The sequence below is a fragment of the Ambystoma mexicanum genome, chromosome 8 (genome assembly GCF_040938575.1).
Source record: "Ambystoma mexicanum isolate Mex_15411 chromosome 8, UKY_AmexF1_1, whole genome shotgun sequence".
Lineage (NCBI taxonomy): Eukaryota > Metazoa > Chordata > Amphibia > Caudata > Ambystomatidae > Ambystoma > Ambystoma mexicanum.
Window position 1 is genome coordinate 583,482,634 of NC_090929.1, and position 20,030 is coordinate 583,502,663.

The 20,030-nt window shown below is 39.1% G+C and overlaps 1 protein-coding gene across 8 annotated transcripts in view; it reads right to left on the reverse strand.

Annotated features, from left to right (window-relative positions):
• The window catches only part of CHD5 (chromodomain helicase DNA binding protein 5), a 2,731,226-nt gene that overhangs the window by 1,893,911 nt on the left and 817,285 nt on the right, over positions 1 to 20,030 (reverse strand). For all 8 annotated transcript variants that reach the window (XM_069610277.1, XM_069610279.1, XM_069610280.1 and 5 more), the window contains one exon: positions 9,643 to 9,867. In XM_069610277.1, the coding sequence (XP_069466378.1) occupies positions 9,643 to 9,867 (225 nt within the window). The remainder of the gene's footprint in view (positions 1 to 9,642; positions 9,868 to 20,030) is intronic.

Genomic DNA, 20,030 nt, shown 5'->3' on the forward strand with positions numbered 1-20,030 from the left:
GCACAGGTGACAGGCCCTGCAACACCCAGTTCACTTTGACTTTGAGTCAGGCCAGCCAGGGTGAGGGACTGAGCCATGCAGGGCATCCCAGCCCTGAATGTGTTGCAGCGCGGCTGCAAGGCATCTCTGCATTAAGTAATGAGACAGTGCAAGCCTTGCTGAGCACCCCAGGCAGGCTCGCTCTGTCCAATTACATAATTGGTGATTGCAATCGCCCTGCCCTCTCTCCAAAAGATGGTGGGGACAAAAAGGCATACCACAGAAGTTGGTGGGGACAAAACTCCCTGCCCCCCTATAATTACACCCATGCATCACGCACACATGTCACGCACTGCCCCCATACCTTTCACAAAAGCTAAAAATAGCTCAATGAGCCAGACCCACCAGCTCTTACTACTCCCACCGACTCATCATCCCTAACTTTAAGCGATAGAGACTTTACTTTTTATCCAGAGTGCGGCCTGATTGAAACACACTTCTAGATGCCTAGGGACTGAATGTATACTGCTTAATGTCAAGATGGTCCAAAACTGCAGTTTGATTCATGCTGATGTTGTAATCAGCACCTTGATGCCTACGGGTTTAGTGAGCTTAATAAATGCAAAAATAAATAAAACTGCCTGATTGTATTACTCTTTGAGTAAAAAGGGTATCTGTTAAGTGCCTCTCGCCGAATTCAAAATAAATCAGTAAAAGTTTACATACAGAAAAGTCACATTTATTAGACAAAACACCTTCCCTTGAGCCTTCAAAAGTACCATAACGAGTTTCCCAGCAGGGGCCCTATTAAATTTCTGTTTGTGTTGCACAAGTGGTAGAATTCACAAAAAAAGAATATAATTCTGGTTCTATTTTGCATACCTGTTTTAAGTGATGTTCCCACGGAAGTTTAAATGCCTTGTTTCCTGCCTGTGTTCCGTGTTCCAGAGTTGCAAAGCATGATTCAAAATAATCCGAGTCAATCGTGATTTTGTGCATTTCTTCAAAGCAGGAAACAACAGTAATGGGAGCCAAATTATCATGCTCTCGTTTTATGATGTTTTCATGAAATGGAGAATGCACTGCCGTTGTCATCTCCTACGGTTTGAAGATGGTCTAGTTATCAACGAAATATTGCTTATTTGAGTAAACCACAACTACGCCTATCTAAAGGTAACCAATGTAATATTACACCTGGCCTCTTTGTGCAAAATGGTTGTAATACTTTTCAGGCAGAAGCTATTGTAGCTATATTTTAACTGAGGAAAAAGTCCAATTTTTGCTTTAATGATTATAATTAAAACCTTACAAAGATATTATAATTTAAAGGTTGTGCCTCTTAGAAATATGAGTTTATCAACTGCAGTCAGCCGTCTCAAAGGTGTTCAACAATATCTAAGCAAGCAGTGGGAACGTCAATCATTGTTGAAGATATGTAGGCATTACTATCCTGTCTCCAGGTACTCACACCATTTGTCAGCTACGGCCTTCATGGATCCAGGGAGCATCACTGTTTCACAGCCTGTGGCATAATACTCATATCCTCAGTAGTTCTGTGATATACCAGATAATGCTACCAAAGGCCTATGTATTCAAACCATTTTAAGGTTTGGTATGAAAATCCCAAGGACTCACATAATCGCCAAGTATTGCCATCAAAATGCATGTATTAACACTATTGCCATCGGGGGCGTGGCTTTGCGCTGTACAAGAAGGCTGCCTGAATCTTGCGCTCCTGCAGCTATTTTTCATCTTCTTCGCACCCCTATGAATGCAAATGTACTTTTAATGTTCCTGGTGGCCCGTGGCGCTGTCTCGCTGAAGTGAGACACGTTGTTCGAAAGCTCTTGAAACCGTCTGTGGACAGGGCCTGGAGCAGCAAGGTCCTGTGACTGCTCAAGATGTCTCCTGTCTGGACTGAGCTCATCGGGAGGGGCACAGTTGATGCCTGCAATGTGCTTTTCCCTACAACACGGGCCATCCACATAAATAAAGCCCAGAAACGTTTATTTCTAGAGGAAAAAGGTACTTTTAACCACTTCATAAGTTGCACAATAGTTTTTCATCATTTAATTAAACTTGTTGAGCATTATTAGCTAAAAGCTAGCGTTTATCCATATTAAGGATACTCCTTTGGAGAAATTATAACATTTTAATTCAAAGTTTAATTACCATTGAAAATGCAGCACTCTGTGGGCCATTAGCTACTGAAAAAGACCTTTTGAAGTTCTGCTTTAATTCTTAATTTCTTAATCAAACTGGGCAGGGATTATTGGCTTAAGGGTATTACTGTGGAGGAACTACAAAATATCTAACTACAACATGTAATTTCTACTGAAAGTGTAGTATTCTGAAGGTTATTTGTGGCTGTTATAGACTTTAAAGAGCATTGCCTGGAATTATATGCTGCTCCTTTGGCATCGGAAACCTTGCTTTTTAACCGGCTTATGGATCAGATATTCACAAAATAAAGCCTTAAGGCCCGTCTGCTCCATAATAATGCATTACCTCTACACTATGTGAACTGTTATCTTATTGTCAATTGCATACATATGACCAGTGGTAAGATCCAGCACATTACTGCATCTAAAAAGGTCAAATCAAAGATATTTCTTTGTCTCCTTCCAATACCCTTAAAAGGCAGAAAGTAAATCCCCAACTCCTAAGGAAGATATTCTAGATCCGGCCATGCAAACTGTCCTGAGAGAAAATAGGGCTTGGAAACCATTTATGGAAACCACTGATGTAAAATTGCAACAGCTTGACGATGAATGGTCTGCTTTTGAGTCAAGAATAAGCGAGGTTGAGAGGAGATTAAGCGATGCTGAAGATGTTACTGATAGAGTACAAATGTTGGAAACAACGGTCAAATTTCTACAAAAACAATCTCAGAACCTTAAAAATCGGAACAGAAGAAATAACCTACGGATTGTGGGCCTTCCAGAAGGTATTGAAGGAGATAATCCTATTCTGTTCTTAAATACTCTGCTCCCTAAACTCCTTGACCTACCAATGTCTGTGCAATAAAAAATCCAAAGAGCTCATCAGGAGGGTCCTATTAACTCTAATAGTTCCTCCAGAACTTTTATCTGTTATCTTTGCATTACTTGACTATACGCATGTGCTACTCATAATGGATAGAGTGAAGTTAATAAAGCAGCTCTCTTGGAATGGTAAGAAGATTTTTATATCCCAAGATGTATCAAATGCCGCTGCTGCCAGAAGAAAAGAACTACTTTCCCTTAGACCAGCCGTAAAACAGCTAAATGCGAGATATGGCATCGCACAACCAGCCTTTCTTAAAGTTACCCTCAATGGACATACTTCTGCTTTTCAAGATCCAATATATTTGAGACACTTTATTCAATATCATAAAAGAGATGAAATGGATACATCAAGACCAGCTACTTGAATGTGGTTATATAACTTTACAGATAACTACAATAGTCTACTCTTACAATTTTTTTCTGCCAGAGGGGGTACGAGTTTGGCCGTCTCTTTAATGGCTTGCCACCCTCTGTTTTTCTTACTGTTCAACATGGATGGGTGTGGCTGTATCCTGTTAGCCACAGTTCTCCCTAGATTTCTTTTTCTTAGTTGGATATCGCAAATTTCCATGTTAATTCTGTTTGTCTTCCCATTTCCATTGTGTGTCTCTCCTCCTTTATTTTTACCAGTTTTGCATATTAATCCATCCCTGTGTATCAGATGGGTACCTAACTATTTGTCTGTTCACATTGCTATACCCGTCTTTATTACAGCAAACACATATATAAGTTCAGCTACTTTAACTTGCTTGCTACCTTACCTTAAGTCATGACTTTTAACATAGCCTCATGAAATGTTAAAGGGTTGCATAATCCTGTCAAAAAACAAAAGGTACTTTCTCACCTTAATAGAGCAAAGCCATTGATTGCCTGTATCCACGCAATTTATCTCTAATAGGTAGAAGCTGCTAAAACTCAAATGTCTCTGGGTGGATCCGTTTTTCTCAAGTGCAGCAAATGGCAAAAAGAATGGAGTTATTACTCTTATTAATAAGGCGTTCAAATGCAAAGTTATAGCAAATTAATCTGATGATTAGGCAGATGGGTACTAGTTAAGCTGCTAGTAGAATCCATTGAATATACAATTATGAATATTTATGATCCAACATCTCCAGACCCCTCATTTTGGTTACAATTAAGAAACCATGTTTTCCAGTCCATTCCTCACAATCTAATTGCATGTGTAGATTGCAATGAAATTATGGATCTTGAATAGGAAATCTAGTGTACATTTTAAAAATACCAACCAAATCTCACACACAATTCACACATTTTTTATCAGAATTAGGCCTTATCGATGCTTGGCACATAACTCACCCCTCTGATTTGGAATTTACATTTTTCTCTAATCCCCACAACTCCTTTTCAAGAATGGATTATGTATTCATTTCTAAATCAATGGTCAGTTATCTTCTGGATGCTGTACTGGATGTGATCGTGTAGCGCTTTCAGACCATGCACCAGTCCATATTCAACTAACATCTGCTCACAACACTCATAAATCCAATAGATGGAGATGCAACTAAGCCCTCTCAAAAGATGAGTCATTTATGCCCTTCATCACTCAACAATATAACAATTTCTTCTCAGAGGACAAAAGTCAAGACACGTCTGTTGCCAATAACTGGGATTGCTATAAAGCTGTACTTAGAGGTCATATTATATCCTTTGCTGCTAATAAAAAGAAAAAACTCAAACAAGAATCAGATACAATTCTCAAACAACTCAAATCCTTTCAATACCAATATATACCCAGCAATTCTATGTCCTTTCTTAATGAAATTATTAAGGTTAGACTGCAATATAATAAAATCGTTACACAATATTCATGTGTCAATCTCTTAAAATATGAAGCAAAAATATATAAATTCTCCAACACATCAAGTAAGTCACTTGCCTCATACCTCAAACTTAAAAAAGAAAAAGAATTGATGTTAGCAAAGACCAAACAGGTAATAGGACCTTCTCAGATAAGGAAATTATTCAAGTCTTTTATAAATTCTACCAGGAATGATACATGTCTCCTTCAAATAATACGCATGTTCAAGACTTTCTTCGTTAAGTACCTCATGTTACATATCCTAGAGCTGATCTACAGACATTGAATGTTCCTGTCTCTCTCAGCAACATTTATAAACCCAAAAAAGATCTAAAAAAAAAGGTAAAGCCCCATGTCCTGATGGCTTTCCTTCTTGATTTTTTTGTTCACTTTATTAGTTCACAAGCTTAATTAACTCTTTTCAGATTTCGTTAGAGAGAATAAGGCACAGGGCTCATTTTTAGAAGCTATGCTAATAGTCTTCCCCAAACCCAATTAAGACCCTTAACTGCCCGAGAATTATAGACCTGTTTCTCTTGTTAACACAGACTGTAAGATTTTCGCAAACATTTTAGCGAATAGACACCCTCCCTTTCTACCTATTTTACTTCAAAATTATCTGGTTGGTTACTTCAATGGTAGACTATCTTCCTCTAACATAAGGCTATTTTTAAATATTTTAGACAATATACATGGCTCCAGCAATCCTTGTGCAGCTGTAGCCCTTGACACAGAAAAAGCGTTTCATAGGGTTGAATGGGACTATATGTTTGAAGCCCTCAAATGGCATGGTATTGGCACGCCTTTTCTCTCCGTTATAAGGGATCTTTATTCCAATCATAAAACAGCCATCTTCATTAATAGACAAATGTCTTCAGACTTCCGCTTATTTAGAGGCACACACCAAGGTTGTACACTTTCCCCACTTCTTTTCATTGTAGCCTTGGAACCTTTCTTTGAAGAAATTCGACAAGATAACAATACATTGGGTATTCAGTGTGGTGAAGTACAGATTAAATGCTTTGGCATTTAATGCCATCACTATAAACCATCAGAAATATTACCCCTTAATATACATTGCACCAAACATCACTGACAAAATCTGAGCATGAGATGGTGTCCTAATTGCATTAAATATCTAGCCATTAACATCTCTGCTTCCATCAAAGACATTGTCAAACAAAAAACTAAAGCTCAATTATCAATAATAAAAGATCAAATTCATTCTTGGTCCCCCCTTTATATGTCATGGTGGGGTAGATTAGAGTATATTAAAATGATCTCCCCAATTATTCTGTATTCTCTTTATATGTTGCCAATCACTCTTTCCTCTTCTTTAAATCTATAGATTCCTGATTGCTTAAATGCCAATGGGAATAAAAGGGATGCAGAATATCCCTATGCAAACTTATAAAAACACATGTTTTTGGAAGAGTAGGATTTCCTGATTTGAAAAAAAATATCATATGGCCTTTGTTCTAAAGCAAATAGAGTTATGGTTTACTCATGAAGAATCAAATAATGTACCTTAATGGTTGCGCGTCTGGAGAGAGCTATGGTTCCCCCTCTAACCCTTGATGACTGCTACTTTATCAAGGGGAAAAATAGATTAATACATTATACAAGTATTATATTATCTGCCCATTATCTTAGAACCTATATGTTCCTGTCTATTTCAAAAACATCTCAGTTTATTTCACCATACATTTGGTTTAATATGCTAATATAAATTTATAAAAGGTCTATTTTCTGGAAGTCATGGCTCTCTTTGGGCATTGAATATCTTGGCCAGCTATTTGTACATGGTGCTCCATTCACCTTCCATATTCCGGCTTATGGTATGCAGCAATATATGACTATCATTGATGCAATTATGGAAAACTATGATCTGTTAATATGTAAATCTACTGCTCCCAATGCTGATAGGTTGCAAAGTGTGAAGAATTCTAATGTGTCTGCCTCATTGTTTTACAAACCATGTTCACAAGTTTCTTCCTCAGAATCTTTGTGGGGTTGTTATCATGTCTGGTAGCAAGATTGTACTCTACTGGAAAGTCAACTACACTGGCCTCAAGTATGGAATCATATCTCCAAAGTTACCATGTCAGCCAGTCTACTTCAAACTTTGTACCCTTTTCAACATAGAGCCTTTATGACCCCTCTTTTACTCTTCAAATATGGTACTGCACAAAGTGCAGGGGTGTTGGAGTTGCCTTCATGCTCAAGGTGCCTTTACGTGTGTTTGTTGAATGTCAATGTATTAAATCTTTTTGGGAGAGTGTGTGGAATACATTTAAAATAATGTTTTACTTCCAACATGATTTCTGTCCTCGATTCCTCTTTATGGGTAGTGCAATGTTACGAGATGTCATAGATAGGAATGGAGCTGCCTGTTTGATCTCCTTCTTTTAGTAGCCATTCAAACGATAACGTCCAATTGGAATCATTTAGATCAACTTCATTATAATGTGTGCTGGAACTGAATAAGTAACATCCATAGATTGGAAAGTTGTAATGCCTCTACTCCTCTTTTACTATTTAAGTATGAGCTGGCATGGCAGCCTTTTCTAGATTTCCTAGCTTGTGTAGCCTCTACCTAATTAGTAATCAACAAATCTGCACATTATTTCCGTGCAACTCTCTTCCTCCCTCCCTCCCTTTTGCACGTTTTGTTTGTGTTTTTTTCAGTGTGTATCATGCTCTCATTGCTCTAAATTCTGAGGTTTTATATATATAGATTTAATATTTATACATGGCATTCATGTATTCGTAGGTTCACTTTCAACTGCTTTGTTACATTATAAGTGCGCTTTTCAGGTTTTGTTGTAATTCATATATATCTTGTATGTTTCTGCCTTAAATAACACTTTTAAACATAATAATACTATTGTTGAGTTCCCAGGTACTGAAACCACTGTCAGTTATATTTTTTAGCATCACAGTGAGAAATTCCACCATGCCCAGTCAGCATGACAACACCAGATTCTTCCATATACCATACATGCCAACCCTCCCGATTTAGGCGTGGGGCTCCTGAGTTTGCATTGGAAATTATTTCTATTTTCCCTTTCTCTCCCCTAAAAGAATTGCAACCCCATTGCAAACTTATGGCAAAATTAATTTCTCCCACTTTCCATGAGCAAATCTCGCTCACAGGTGCTTTAGAACGTTGGAATGTATGATATCCAATTAGCCAAGAAAAGTCAGGGTCAGTTATGCCCAGTTAGCATAGCATAGCCAGCTGTCATTATGGTAATTAGGACAGAAATACCATGATTGAGAATGCCTAGTTAGCACAGTAAGACCACATTAGCAGCACCAGCTACCATTACATGCAAAAACAAAGTAATTATATATTCTGATAGGCCCAGTTACCACTTTAAGGTCAGATTACATTGTGGCTCTCTCTAGGTGTGGTTCTGAGGGAGTGTGTGTGTGCTGTGCTAGAGACAGTTTTTATAAGTGCAGTCTCATAGTGCTGTGGGTAGGGTACATGCAATGCTGGGGGTACACAGTGTGCAGTGCCACTAGGTACATCTGAACATAACTGAATATGGTGTGCTGCATATTGACACCAAGGAAAGGGAGCTCAACCAATCAGCCAGTCAGTGTGCACTCACATTCTGTCAGCCAATTGTGCCCCTTCCCCAGACACCATTTATTTTGGTGTTTCCCTAACACTCCCATCCCTCTTAATCCCCACATCATTCACCCCTCAACCTAGAGCCGCTGACCTGACTTGCCGTCTAGCTTTGGGGCCTCTTCTCCCAGGCCCACCATGCTCGCTCTCCGTCCTCGCTGCCATATAAATAGAAGAGGCACATAGTCCATATTCTATTTGATAAGCAGGCAGGCATCTTTGTTTTTATGGGAGATTGGGCATGCGCAATGCGTGCAGAGCACATCTGGAGGTGTTTTAGTGCTCTCAGGTAAGTTTGAACATAAAGCAAAATCAGCCAATCCGGTGGTTGGGAAAGAGGGTGGAAACTGCAAGTGTGCGCTCACATTCTTTCAGCCACCTGTGTCCCTTACATGGGAGGCGCCATTTCTTTCAGTGACCCCCTACCACCCCACGCCCCTTTTGATCCCACAACATCCTGGACCATTACCCCCTCCCCCACATCCACCCTACCTAACTTACCTTCTAGCTTTGGGACCTCTTCCTCCAGCCCCACTGTGCTTGCTCTCTGTCCTTGCTACCATAGAAATGGCCCATAGTCCCTTTTCGATTTGCTAAGAAGGCAGGCATCTTTGTGTTCGGTGATTGGGTATTTGCAACACGTGCAGAACCCACCCCCTGGCAAATAAGTAAATGCAAACTATTCACACGGTGTAAAGAGCTCTGGGGTGCAAATAGCCATCGCCCCTTTTCTTGGGTCTGCAGGGGACAGTAATAGGCTAGAACCCTCGCTGAGATCATGTCTTTATCCGGAGACTACACCTAAATTACTGGCCTAGCAGCATAAAAATGCATAGCTGTCTGCTCAATAGCATGTGCTCTACTATTTTACGTAAGACAACCAAGAGTTTTATATCATGGTAAATGTGAGGCTGCTGTTTTTCACCATGAACGTAAATATTTTTTCTGTGTTACTATGTGCCACAAAGAGCATTCCTGCCTTTTTTTTTATTTTTCTCAACTGAAGACAAGAAAGCAGCTTTTTTAAACATTAGTAAGACTCTTTCTCTTCTCTTCTGATCTGTGTAAATATATTTTCTATTCATTGAATCAGAAAGATGTGCCTGGTTTTAACTATAACTCCAATATGGACTAGTGTCTCAATGACATAAACTCACCGTACAGCGAGGGCAGAGCCATTCACCATTTGGTATTTCAGGTAAAGGCGGGTTTAGACAGTGCAAATGATAAGATGATGGGCAAGTGTCACAGCACAGCAGCTCCCCGCCATCTTTACAGATACGGCAAAACTCCATATGGTCATCTTCCTCCTCCTCCTCTTCACATAGTTCTTCTTCGTCTTCATCGTCTTCCTTTGGCTCCCATTGAATGCCTTCCTTTTCCTAAAAGGTCACACAAAAAGGTACACCGGAAGAGAGTTAATGCACATCTTGATTAATGATGTAAACAAATATCTGAATACATGCAACATCTCAAAGGCAATGTGGGAGTGCAGAGTGGGTGTAAAACTGAGGTGGTTGTCCTCACAGTTGGCTGCCTTTACTGGTCATGTGGCTTTGATCATAATACAATGATAAGACGACTTTCCTTTTAGGGAACAATGGACCTGCTTCCTATGCCATGAGGAGGAGTTGTGGGTTGTAAGAATCTATTCCTGCTGCTTTCTTAAAGGTTATAATTCACTACTTTGGCTTGCTGCCAGATCGTTTTTGAAAGTTGTTTGCCCACATACATTATAAATGCGAAACAAGACGACTGTTTTGTAAAAAGTAAACCAGCCTGACTATATGTTGCAATGTGTAAACTCACCAATCAGCAAAGAGTTTTTTACTACCCATGCGATCTCCAGCGACATCAAAGGCAACTTAGGTTACTCCTTCTTATTGTTTATGACATCATTGGGGGCCACTTAATAGAAAATGTTTGCAGAGTTCTGTATTGAAAGACAATAGGATGTTATTTTCTACATGGCGTCTGCACTGTGTCTCCTCTTTTCTATAGAGTGTTGAGGATCTTAACCAGGGCTGAGCAGCGCATAGAAATTTACTTGGTCTCTCCTTACGCTTCCTCCAACTCTCCTCAGCCTCTCTTTCTTCCTAATGTACTTACTATGTCTGTGTTCCCTTTGAGCTCCTACAAGATCGTAGCAGGTGAGATTAGTAGATGGGCGATCAGTAACCTTTGTCTACACACATTGATGGTAGCAGCATCAATTTCAGCATCTAATTTCTCCACCCTACCGGACTTGAGTAGCCACACCACTCGACACACCCATGCATTTACATTTTTATATGCCTCCTTCTTTGTTTCTAATGATTCTGGAGGGGTGTATTGCAAAGTAATGGATAATGGGTTTCGATCACAGGCAGCAGGAGGAAAGTCATTAGTCATTGGTACGAAATGCAGTGATAGAGAGTGATAATTACAAGGTCGAATGGTGATCCTTGTTAATTCACATCACAATACTGTACAATAGTAGTATACTGTCAAACAAAGGTTTCGGAGAAAATAGTTTTGAGTATCACAGTATATTCTAACAAGTAATTTGCTTTTATGATCTTTAAACTCAACCTTATTATTGAGTGACTAGCAAGAATGCTACTTTAGCATGACAACGGGCAATTTATTAAATGGTGATCAAACCGATTAATGGCACAACCAAATATGTCCAAAACATGTACGGGGTTGCTGCTGTTTCAAATGGGACATGGCATATGTGTTTGAGCCAGACTGCACCCTTTGGTGGCAGGCAGAAAACCTTTTTGCAAATGATGACCCCCTCTTCCGTAATGGCAATCACTAGCTAAAGAAATAATAGAATGGAAAACTGCCCACTGAGTGGTCCTTATTGAATCAACGTTTTCCATCTACCACCTTTTGGAGTTTAGCAGCAAATAGTAACCAATCACAAGAAGCAATAATTCAGATTCGAGAACAATGCTAAAGATTCAGAAAGATGGTTCTGTACCAGCTTTGCATTGTGACAAAATATTACTTGAGTGAAAAGATGCCAAAAAGGTATTCTATTAAAAAGTGGTAGGATGGCAACACAACTGAATAATACTGCAAAGTTTAAAAGGGCTGACTACATCTGGTGTATACAAACAGGAGTCAAGATGATTGCTGGGAGACTGTGTGAAAAGTAAAACTCTGGATGATCTCTTGAAAGATCAATGGCAATCGCTTGATCTCTCAATGGCACTCCAGACAATTAAAACAGTTTAAGTGCAAATTATGTGGTTCTGAATAACATTTAACAAAAGATTAAGTGGGTACATAGGAAGACTGGTAGGCAAAAGAGACAAAGGGGGGTGGTTTGTAGTATGATCTCAGTTACAAACTAGAATTCAAATGTGCAATTTCAGTGAAAAGGTACATAATAATATTGTTTTCCAAATAGTGTTTAAACTCAGATTCCTCCTCCCTCTTAGGGTCGCAATGATAATGATTTCCTATATGAGGAAAGAAAGAAACCTGGCTAGGTTGATGGTAAATCTCTAACATCCATTCCCACTGCTATCTATTAATAAATTACATAACGGAGGTTACATAAAAGAGACGCTAATGGATCTAAGTAATTCTTTAACTACAAAATAGGACTTTCTTCCTTTTTGAGAGGAATAGTAGTGGTTCAACATTGGGAAGTAGCTATTATCAGAATGAAAGCAAACGACAGCAAAACATTTAAGTTGCAGGTTTAGCTCAAGATGACTTTGGGGCAAAAAAACGAATAACTGAAGCAAGAAGAATGAACAGGGCTTACAATCTGAAACTCAGAGAAGTCAAAAGCTCTAATATAGTGGTGGGGAAAGGTGTGTGAGCATTCTCCCTATGACACCATAAAAGCAGGACAGCCTAATGGTCAAGATCAGAGAAATACACTGGTAGAGATATACAGGAATAATGCTGAAAACAAGAGAATCATTTTTTAGTAATACAAATTCAGTGCCGTTGGTTTTTGAGGCTGGAAAAATCAAACAAGATTAATTACAGGATAAGGTAAAGGCCACCTAATGAACAAATGCTACAATCAAAGGTTTTAAAACATGGGGCTACTAATCTAATCTCTACTTCATTGGAGTACCACAGAAAATGAACAGAATCAAGACATGTTCTTGCTTGTGTTTAACAGTATGCATAAAAATGATGTTTAACTCCAAACACTCAATATGTATCAGAGTAACATATTTTAGATCCAAGGTTTCAAGGCCCCTGAATGGTGAGTAAAATACAAAAGTACATTGTGGGTTAGTGCCTGAAGTTACTGAAGACAGGTCAAAGCCTGAAACTGCTCCTAAAGGAAGATGTGTGCATTTGTTTATGTTAATGTTAGGGTACGACATTTTTAGTTTAAGATTATCATATATTTTTGGATATTATTGAAAAAGGAAGGAATATTGACCAATGGAAAAAAAAGACAACCATCACTCTTGACACTTATCTAGGTGTGACCAGACTCTCTGCATGAAAAAGGGCAGTTACCATGGCAGTAGAAGAAACTGCTGCAAGGAAATCTCAGAACCTCGGATTCAGGCTGGGCAGTAGCAAATTGTGATATTTAGAGAACTCTATCATTTCAGACTATGTCATATCCATCCACATGTACAAAAACACTACGTAAGATTTACCATAGATATTATGGAACAGCGAAAACTGATAATATTAGTGGACAATGGCACTCCTGACAATTAAAACCGTTTAAGTGCAAAGTATATTGTTCTGGCTATAAGGGATATATAAAGTGGAAATGTTGCATGTAATGAAAGATTAAGTGGGTACTTAGGATGACTGGTACGCACTACAGACAAAGGGGGATAGGTTTGCAGTATAATCTAAGTTACACACTAGAATTCAAATGTGTAATTTTGGTGAGAAGGTACAATATAATATTGTATTTCATATAGTGTTTCATATCAGATTTATCTTGCCTCTTAGGGTTGCAATGATAGGGGTTTCCTATGTGAAAAGCATCCTGATGAATACATACCAGAATTCCTTTAAACAAATCATTAAACAACCTCTATTTAAAATATGTGCATAGGGTCAAAATATGATGGCAAAGTGAGAATGTCCGAATATTTTTAATATTTCATATTTCTGAAAAGGACACCTAAACTCCGTCCCATTTACCCATTTTACGCATAGATATAAATGACATACTTTTCTCTACAATATCGGTATTTTGAATGCAAGTGGCTATCCAAGTCTAATATGGTTTATAACTAGTAATTTTATCGACACAGCATTACGTTCTATACTGAGATCATTGAATATGCCTGGGCCCAATGAAGAAAAGGTTTTTAACCAGATTAGTTAACATATCTTAGCTTGGTGTGGGCGAGGATGGGGTTTTAAGAGTTCTTCAATAGATATACGTTTTAACAAAAAGGAAAAGCATGTGTGAAGAGAAATTAAGATGTAGTTGAATACATTTGCAAATTAATATCTAACAAGGCGCATGGCAGTGATGCCGGCCTACTAATGCTGTTTCTATCATAAATAGAGTGACTTGCATTTATGATTTGGAAACAGTATTTTTAATGAATGTATGTGAGTTAGAAGCCCCTGAACATATACCAACAATATATGTACATATATGAAAATGCTAGGGTGCTATACTATATTTGGCAGCTATTCTTAGTAATTTTAAGAATTATATTTCTATGTATGTCTCTGGGTAACATAAATTCTCTGGGTAAAAATCAAATACTTATAAGACTGATAATCTGGGAATCCTTATCTTGTCTAGTGATTTCAAGGTGTTTGTATATAATATCACCAGCCCATCAAAGGGCCCAATAAGGTATTTCAGTATTTCATTCAACGTTTCCTCTAGCTTGTTATAAGGTTATCTTTTTATGCTGTTACCTACACTGAGAATAGATTGGTATAATTTCCCCTTTTCTGTTCTTGAGTTCTCTAATCTGGTTAAAATGGTAATATCACTGCAATGACTTTCAACTCTCCTAGCAAGATTAAGCGATGTTCTAATGGAACCATGTTATATTTTTGCATCACAAAATATGCTGTCATTTCTTATGGCTGGAAAGTTCTTTTATTATATGGAGAGGCCTATGTAACCCATCACCCCCTTCCTCTTTCTCCACTCAAATGAAATCCTGTTCTCCCTAAACTGACATTTCAGCCATTAAAATATATTTACATTGTGCTAATGTGACCCTTCACTTGTTCCAAATAATATTGTTTAGCATGTAAGCGACTCATCACCACAAAGTCAACTAGTAAACAACAATCATCATAGAAACATCCAAAAAAGAGCAAAATGTCCCTTTGAGCAGTGAGGCACTGCATCAACACACTGCCAGAACCTGCAATATCACAGTCCATAGACAAATGCAACATCAGAAACAATTTTTCAGACACGATAGACAGGGTAAGGCAGCATATTGACAGCTCCTAACACGCCAAAGCTGTCCCACCCATACCAGGTAGTAACAAACCAAGTTAGACTGAATTCAGGATAATGACTCCATAAGACCAGACCAACATTGTGAAACCCGCTAAAGCCATTGACTCGAGAGATGAGAGGCTTTCCCCCTCCTTTGTGAGAGGTATCGCAGACAAAGCACTCACACCATTTCTCAACATCAACAAAACATCCCTCACTCAAGGAACCTTCCAAGATGCATTGAAAAGGGAGCAGATCCTGGTGCTGAAGAAACCTTCACTGAACTCTGTTGACCAGGATAACTACTGCCCCATTGCTCTTTTACCCAGGCTTGAAAAAGTGAGTGAAAACACTGTCACCATCCAGTTGCATGAAAGGATCACTCAGCACAATCTCCTACAGGACTATACATTCAGATTCCAACAATGGTGCAGCACACAGATGGCCACCATCCATGTTATCAATGGCATTCTCTGCGTATTTATGCAATTTAACCTCTTTGCTGTCTTTTATGCCATTGACCATGAAGTTCTATTCAACATTTTTGTCACATGCTTGAGCTTTGCAGAACAGTGATGCAGTGGTTTGCTTCCTATCTCTCCAGCAGAGACCACTTCATCCAGATTAGATGAGCCCCAACAGATCTTAGCACTGGTCAGTAACCTGTAGAGTTTCAGAAGGCTCCATCCTGTTGCCTGTCACGTTCTACCTCTATGTGGAAACTCTGAGGAACTCCTCACCAACCCGGACATAAAGATGCCCCAATATGCAGAGGTCACCCCGCTTTACCTTACGTGTTATTGCATCAATGACATTCATTGCCTCAAGAACTGTCTGCCTCTTATCCGAGCCTGGTGGTCAAGTGCCTACCTGAAGCTAAAAGTGACAAAGACGAAATTAATTCTCCTAGGAAACCATATCAAGCATGCCCACGTCCGGAATTTGTTGACTGACATGAAGCTTGACAGATTCACACCTCAACCAGTTCAGAATCTCTCAGCTTTACCATTAACTGTGACCTGTTGTTCAAGACACACATCCCCAAGAAGACCCAAGAAGCATGTTACTAGCTTGCATTATTCTGCAAAGCCTAAATAGTGTAAACACTGCACACACTTGAGTCCCAGATTTCACCCTGGCCCCTCTAAAATGATGTCCAGTGTGCCTCACCACAGGACTAAGAACATTTGAGCACATCAAGTGTATCCTCATGGAGCTGCACTGCATATCCCTTCAAGCATGCATCAAGTTCAAGGGACCTCACATCACTTACAAAGCAATCCCAAGTAAAACACCACTCCAATTTATTGAGAAACTCACCATCTCTGGAAGCCAATGTACCAGCAGAATCCACAGCATCACCAGACTAGAAACAAAGCCCAGGAAATAAGCCTTTTCCTGTTATGCATGTTTTCTCTGGAACAGGTTAAAAATGCAAATAAGACTAGCTCCCTCAATTCTACATTTCAAAAGGATCTGAAGACCCTAATCGTTAAAGACCATCTTGACAATCGCTTATTATTACACTCAGTCCTACTTTTGCCCTTTAGGAGCACCACCCTCTCTCCTGATATCTCTACCCATTCTTGCAACTTCTGCTTACTCTGCACTCTGGAATGGCCTCCCTCTTGATCTGAGGCGCACAGTGTCCATGTCAGTTTTCCAGAAGAAATTAACAACTCACCAGTTTAAATAGAGAATCACTACCGATAGAAAATAACTATTGTTCACCGGCTGACAAACTGCTGAGCTATGATCTTGGATTTGACATCTGCACTGTGATTTGATTTAATTTGTGATACAAGCGCTATATGAATACTTCAAATCATATCACTCTAGCTGTAACTCCCTGGGTGAACCTATTTACAGTGCTCCATTAATCTATAAAATTTCATCTGTTGTTGTAAACGACAAAGTGTGGATTCATCAGGACCAAAGGTTCCAGATTAGCAGAACAATTTTGGTCAGTGTATATGGAGCAAACAATGACAACCTGACAAACATTAAAAACATGAATATCAATCAGAGGGAATGGGTGGTTTGTACAACATGTGAGAGAACGGAATTATCCTCTCAAATTTGCCACTGGATGAATTGACTCCTCAGAGAAATGGTTATACATTAAATATAAAAGTGAATGCTAAAAGTGCTTTATATTCTAGATGTTATGGATACCTGGATATATGTATATCCCTCAGCATAAATTGCATACTCTACTTATTTTAACAAAGTTGTATTAAGTGATGGACTAGATTCTTTTTACAGGAGTCCAGCCTCATAACAGGTTGAGTGTGGAAATGATCTGGAATCCTCTTTGATCATTGTGAATTGAATAACCACTTATTAGACTAAAATTTGGCATCCAAGCCAGGCAAAGTAAAAAATTCAATAAGTAAAATCTTGGATATACTTGCATTTAGGTGTTATGGGATGCATTAAATGTATAGTTATAAAAGTAATGACACATTATAACATGGTACACTTGATGATCACCTTTTTTAGTTATACCTAGAGCAGAAGAAAATAGAATTCTAGGAATAAGTCAATGATAAAAAGTAAACAATAGAAACCTAAATAGGAACTGACAAATTATGAAGCAAAAAAGTGCTTTGAATTCTGAAAAATAGTAAATGACTCGCTATGTAAATGAATGAGAGGCAAGTTTGAAATAAATTAGTAGCTGTAAAGAGTTCCGAAAATAATATACATATAAAAGCTAACACAGCAATCTTTCTTTATGCACTGACAAAGCAAGTGATGATTATTTTGTGCAGAATTATCTATCCAAAATCTCCCAGTGCTGGGAATAGACAAAAAAATGAGAATGCAGAACACAAAAACAGTGAGACAGAAATACTTAAACCTTTATATGTTGGCTATATGGCTCTCTACAAGTTATCTTACACATAGACCACACAATTTGCCCTAACTTCTAGCATTCACTCTTGGGGAGTAACAAATAGCATACTCTGTGGATGTGGAGGGTCAACATTCATATTAGGAGTTAAGTCGCTTTTAGGCTGGCATGCACTTGAAGAGCACTTTGGGCCTCATTAGTAGTGTTGCGGTGAGGCAACAACGGCGCCGGTAGTGCTACCGGCGCCGTTGGTACCTTGCTGCAACATTGCGAGTTTGCTCGTGGGTGCTGCTCTGGGCGCCTGGTCAGACCAGACGTCCAGACCGGCAGCCGCGAGCAGACCAGGATGCCAACAACAGTCCCGTCATTAACGGGACCGTTGTTAGCATCCCCCCCATTCCCAATGGGGCTCAAATGGGAATGGGTACGTACCGGGTCCGGGTCCCGAAAATGGGAATTACCGGGCCCACAAATGTCGGAATAGCCCGGTAATTCCCATTTTTCAGGACCCGGACCCAGGTTTGGGGGTAGCCATGCCAGTAAAAACGGCATGGCTACCTCCAAACTCATAATGAGGCCCATTGTCTCTTAAATATTGCGTTCCTTTCTTGTAAAGAGGCTTAGGCATCCTTATCATTTGAGAATACTGATACCTCTGTGAAGCCAGTTACAAATGAAACTTTTGTTATCCTATGATAACGCTTATAGGTTTCCAACATAAAGTGGATGAAGGAAAACTATCTGCACTTAATCTGATCAAAGGCATGTGTATGAATTTTTGGGAAGACATACTACAACACTCTCAACCATATTAGGAGTAGAATTCCAAACCAGTGAATATGGCGAGGATCCTAAGGGTCATCTTTGACTCATGTCTTCTGTTTCAATCCTTATAATGAGACAGTGGCTATGTAGCTTCCGTTTAATTAAACATGCTTGCAAAGGTTTTCCTTCTCTTTTTCAGATCCCCAGTTTCAGCTAGTTATATTTTGGCTAGTACCCAAGTTAAATATAATACACATGAGCTTACCCAAAGAAAACAAATTCACAAGGTTTTACACATGCAAAATCAATGGCAAGACAGGGCCTTGTTCTGAAGGTCTGAAGGTCTCTTACCACATATCACTGGAAATCAAATCACTCCATTGGCTTCCCATGGAATACCAGATCAGGTTCAAGGCTCTGTGCAACATGATTATAGCAAACTAGGGCAATGGACTAGCTTATACCGGAATGCTGGGCCCTGGCATCTGAAACAGATTTCAGGCACAGCCATAGCTTTTCTTTCACCAGTACTAAATCCAAACAGACCAAACCAGGAGATAACTCTATCAGAGTACAAGGTGTTCAACTCTGAAACCTACTGAGAGCCAATTAGAAGTATCAAACCTTCAGAAAAAAAGAAGGGATTTGTTTTTAGACAGGCTCCCAAATTATTGATATTCAATAGAAACCCCAACCATCCCTCTTCCTTTGAAACCTCCAGAAATAGGGTAGAAGCTACTTAAGATAATCTGGTGCCAATTCTGATAGATATTTTCGCAACTTCCTTGAGTGCAGTGCAAACGCAAGTTCAGAAAACCCCACTATTCTGTAGAAGCACTGATTCACAGATATGAAGCTATGAATACACATAACTCTTTGCTTAGATTCAATGCTGTGAAGTTGGTTAGAGGGTGTTTTGGGGAAGGACTCTTCCGAATGAATGGGTATACCGGATTCACATAGAAATCCACTTTCAACTGCAGAATTCCTTACACCCATTCCTTTGCACCTGATCTTCTCTATTGGAAATCAAGCACAGGTTAATGTGCAAAGGTGCCATGGTTCTTCCCAGTCCACTGGTAACATTTTCATGCTCCAAAAAGAAACATGAATTATTGACATAAGCTTTTCTAATTCTGTTTTACATATCAACTCTGCAAACAGAGCTTAAATTATTTATTATGCTCGAGAAGTACGCACATTTGTATTTTATTGAAAAGGTGCTCTTTGACCCCAGATGGGATATGACTGATGAAAGCACCCAACCACATGAGGTCAGTCAGTCAATACAACCTAGAAGTCGGGGATACACACAATAATTCAGCGCACATGGAGGGGCTGACTGGAAGTTACTTGTCTCGGCAGCCCCGATCTCTCGTACAATCACATTATCTCTTTTGAGAATTAAGTACTGGCGAGAAGAGCTCTGTGAGTACTTGCTCCCCAAAACTTTGCCAAGTTATCAAGTTTCATGTATAGCAAGTCACACAGACAAGAGTTTGATGGTCAGTGAT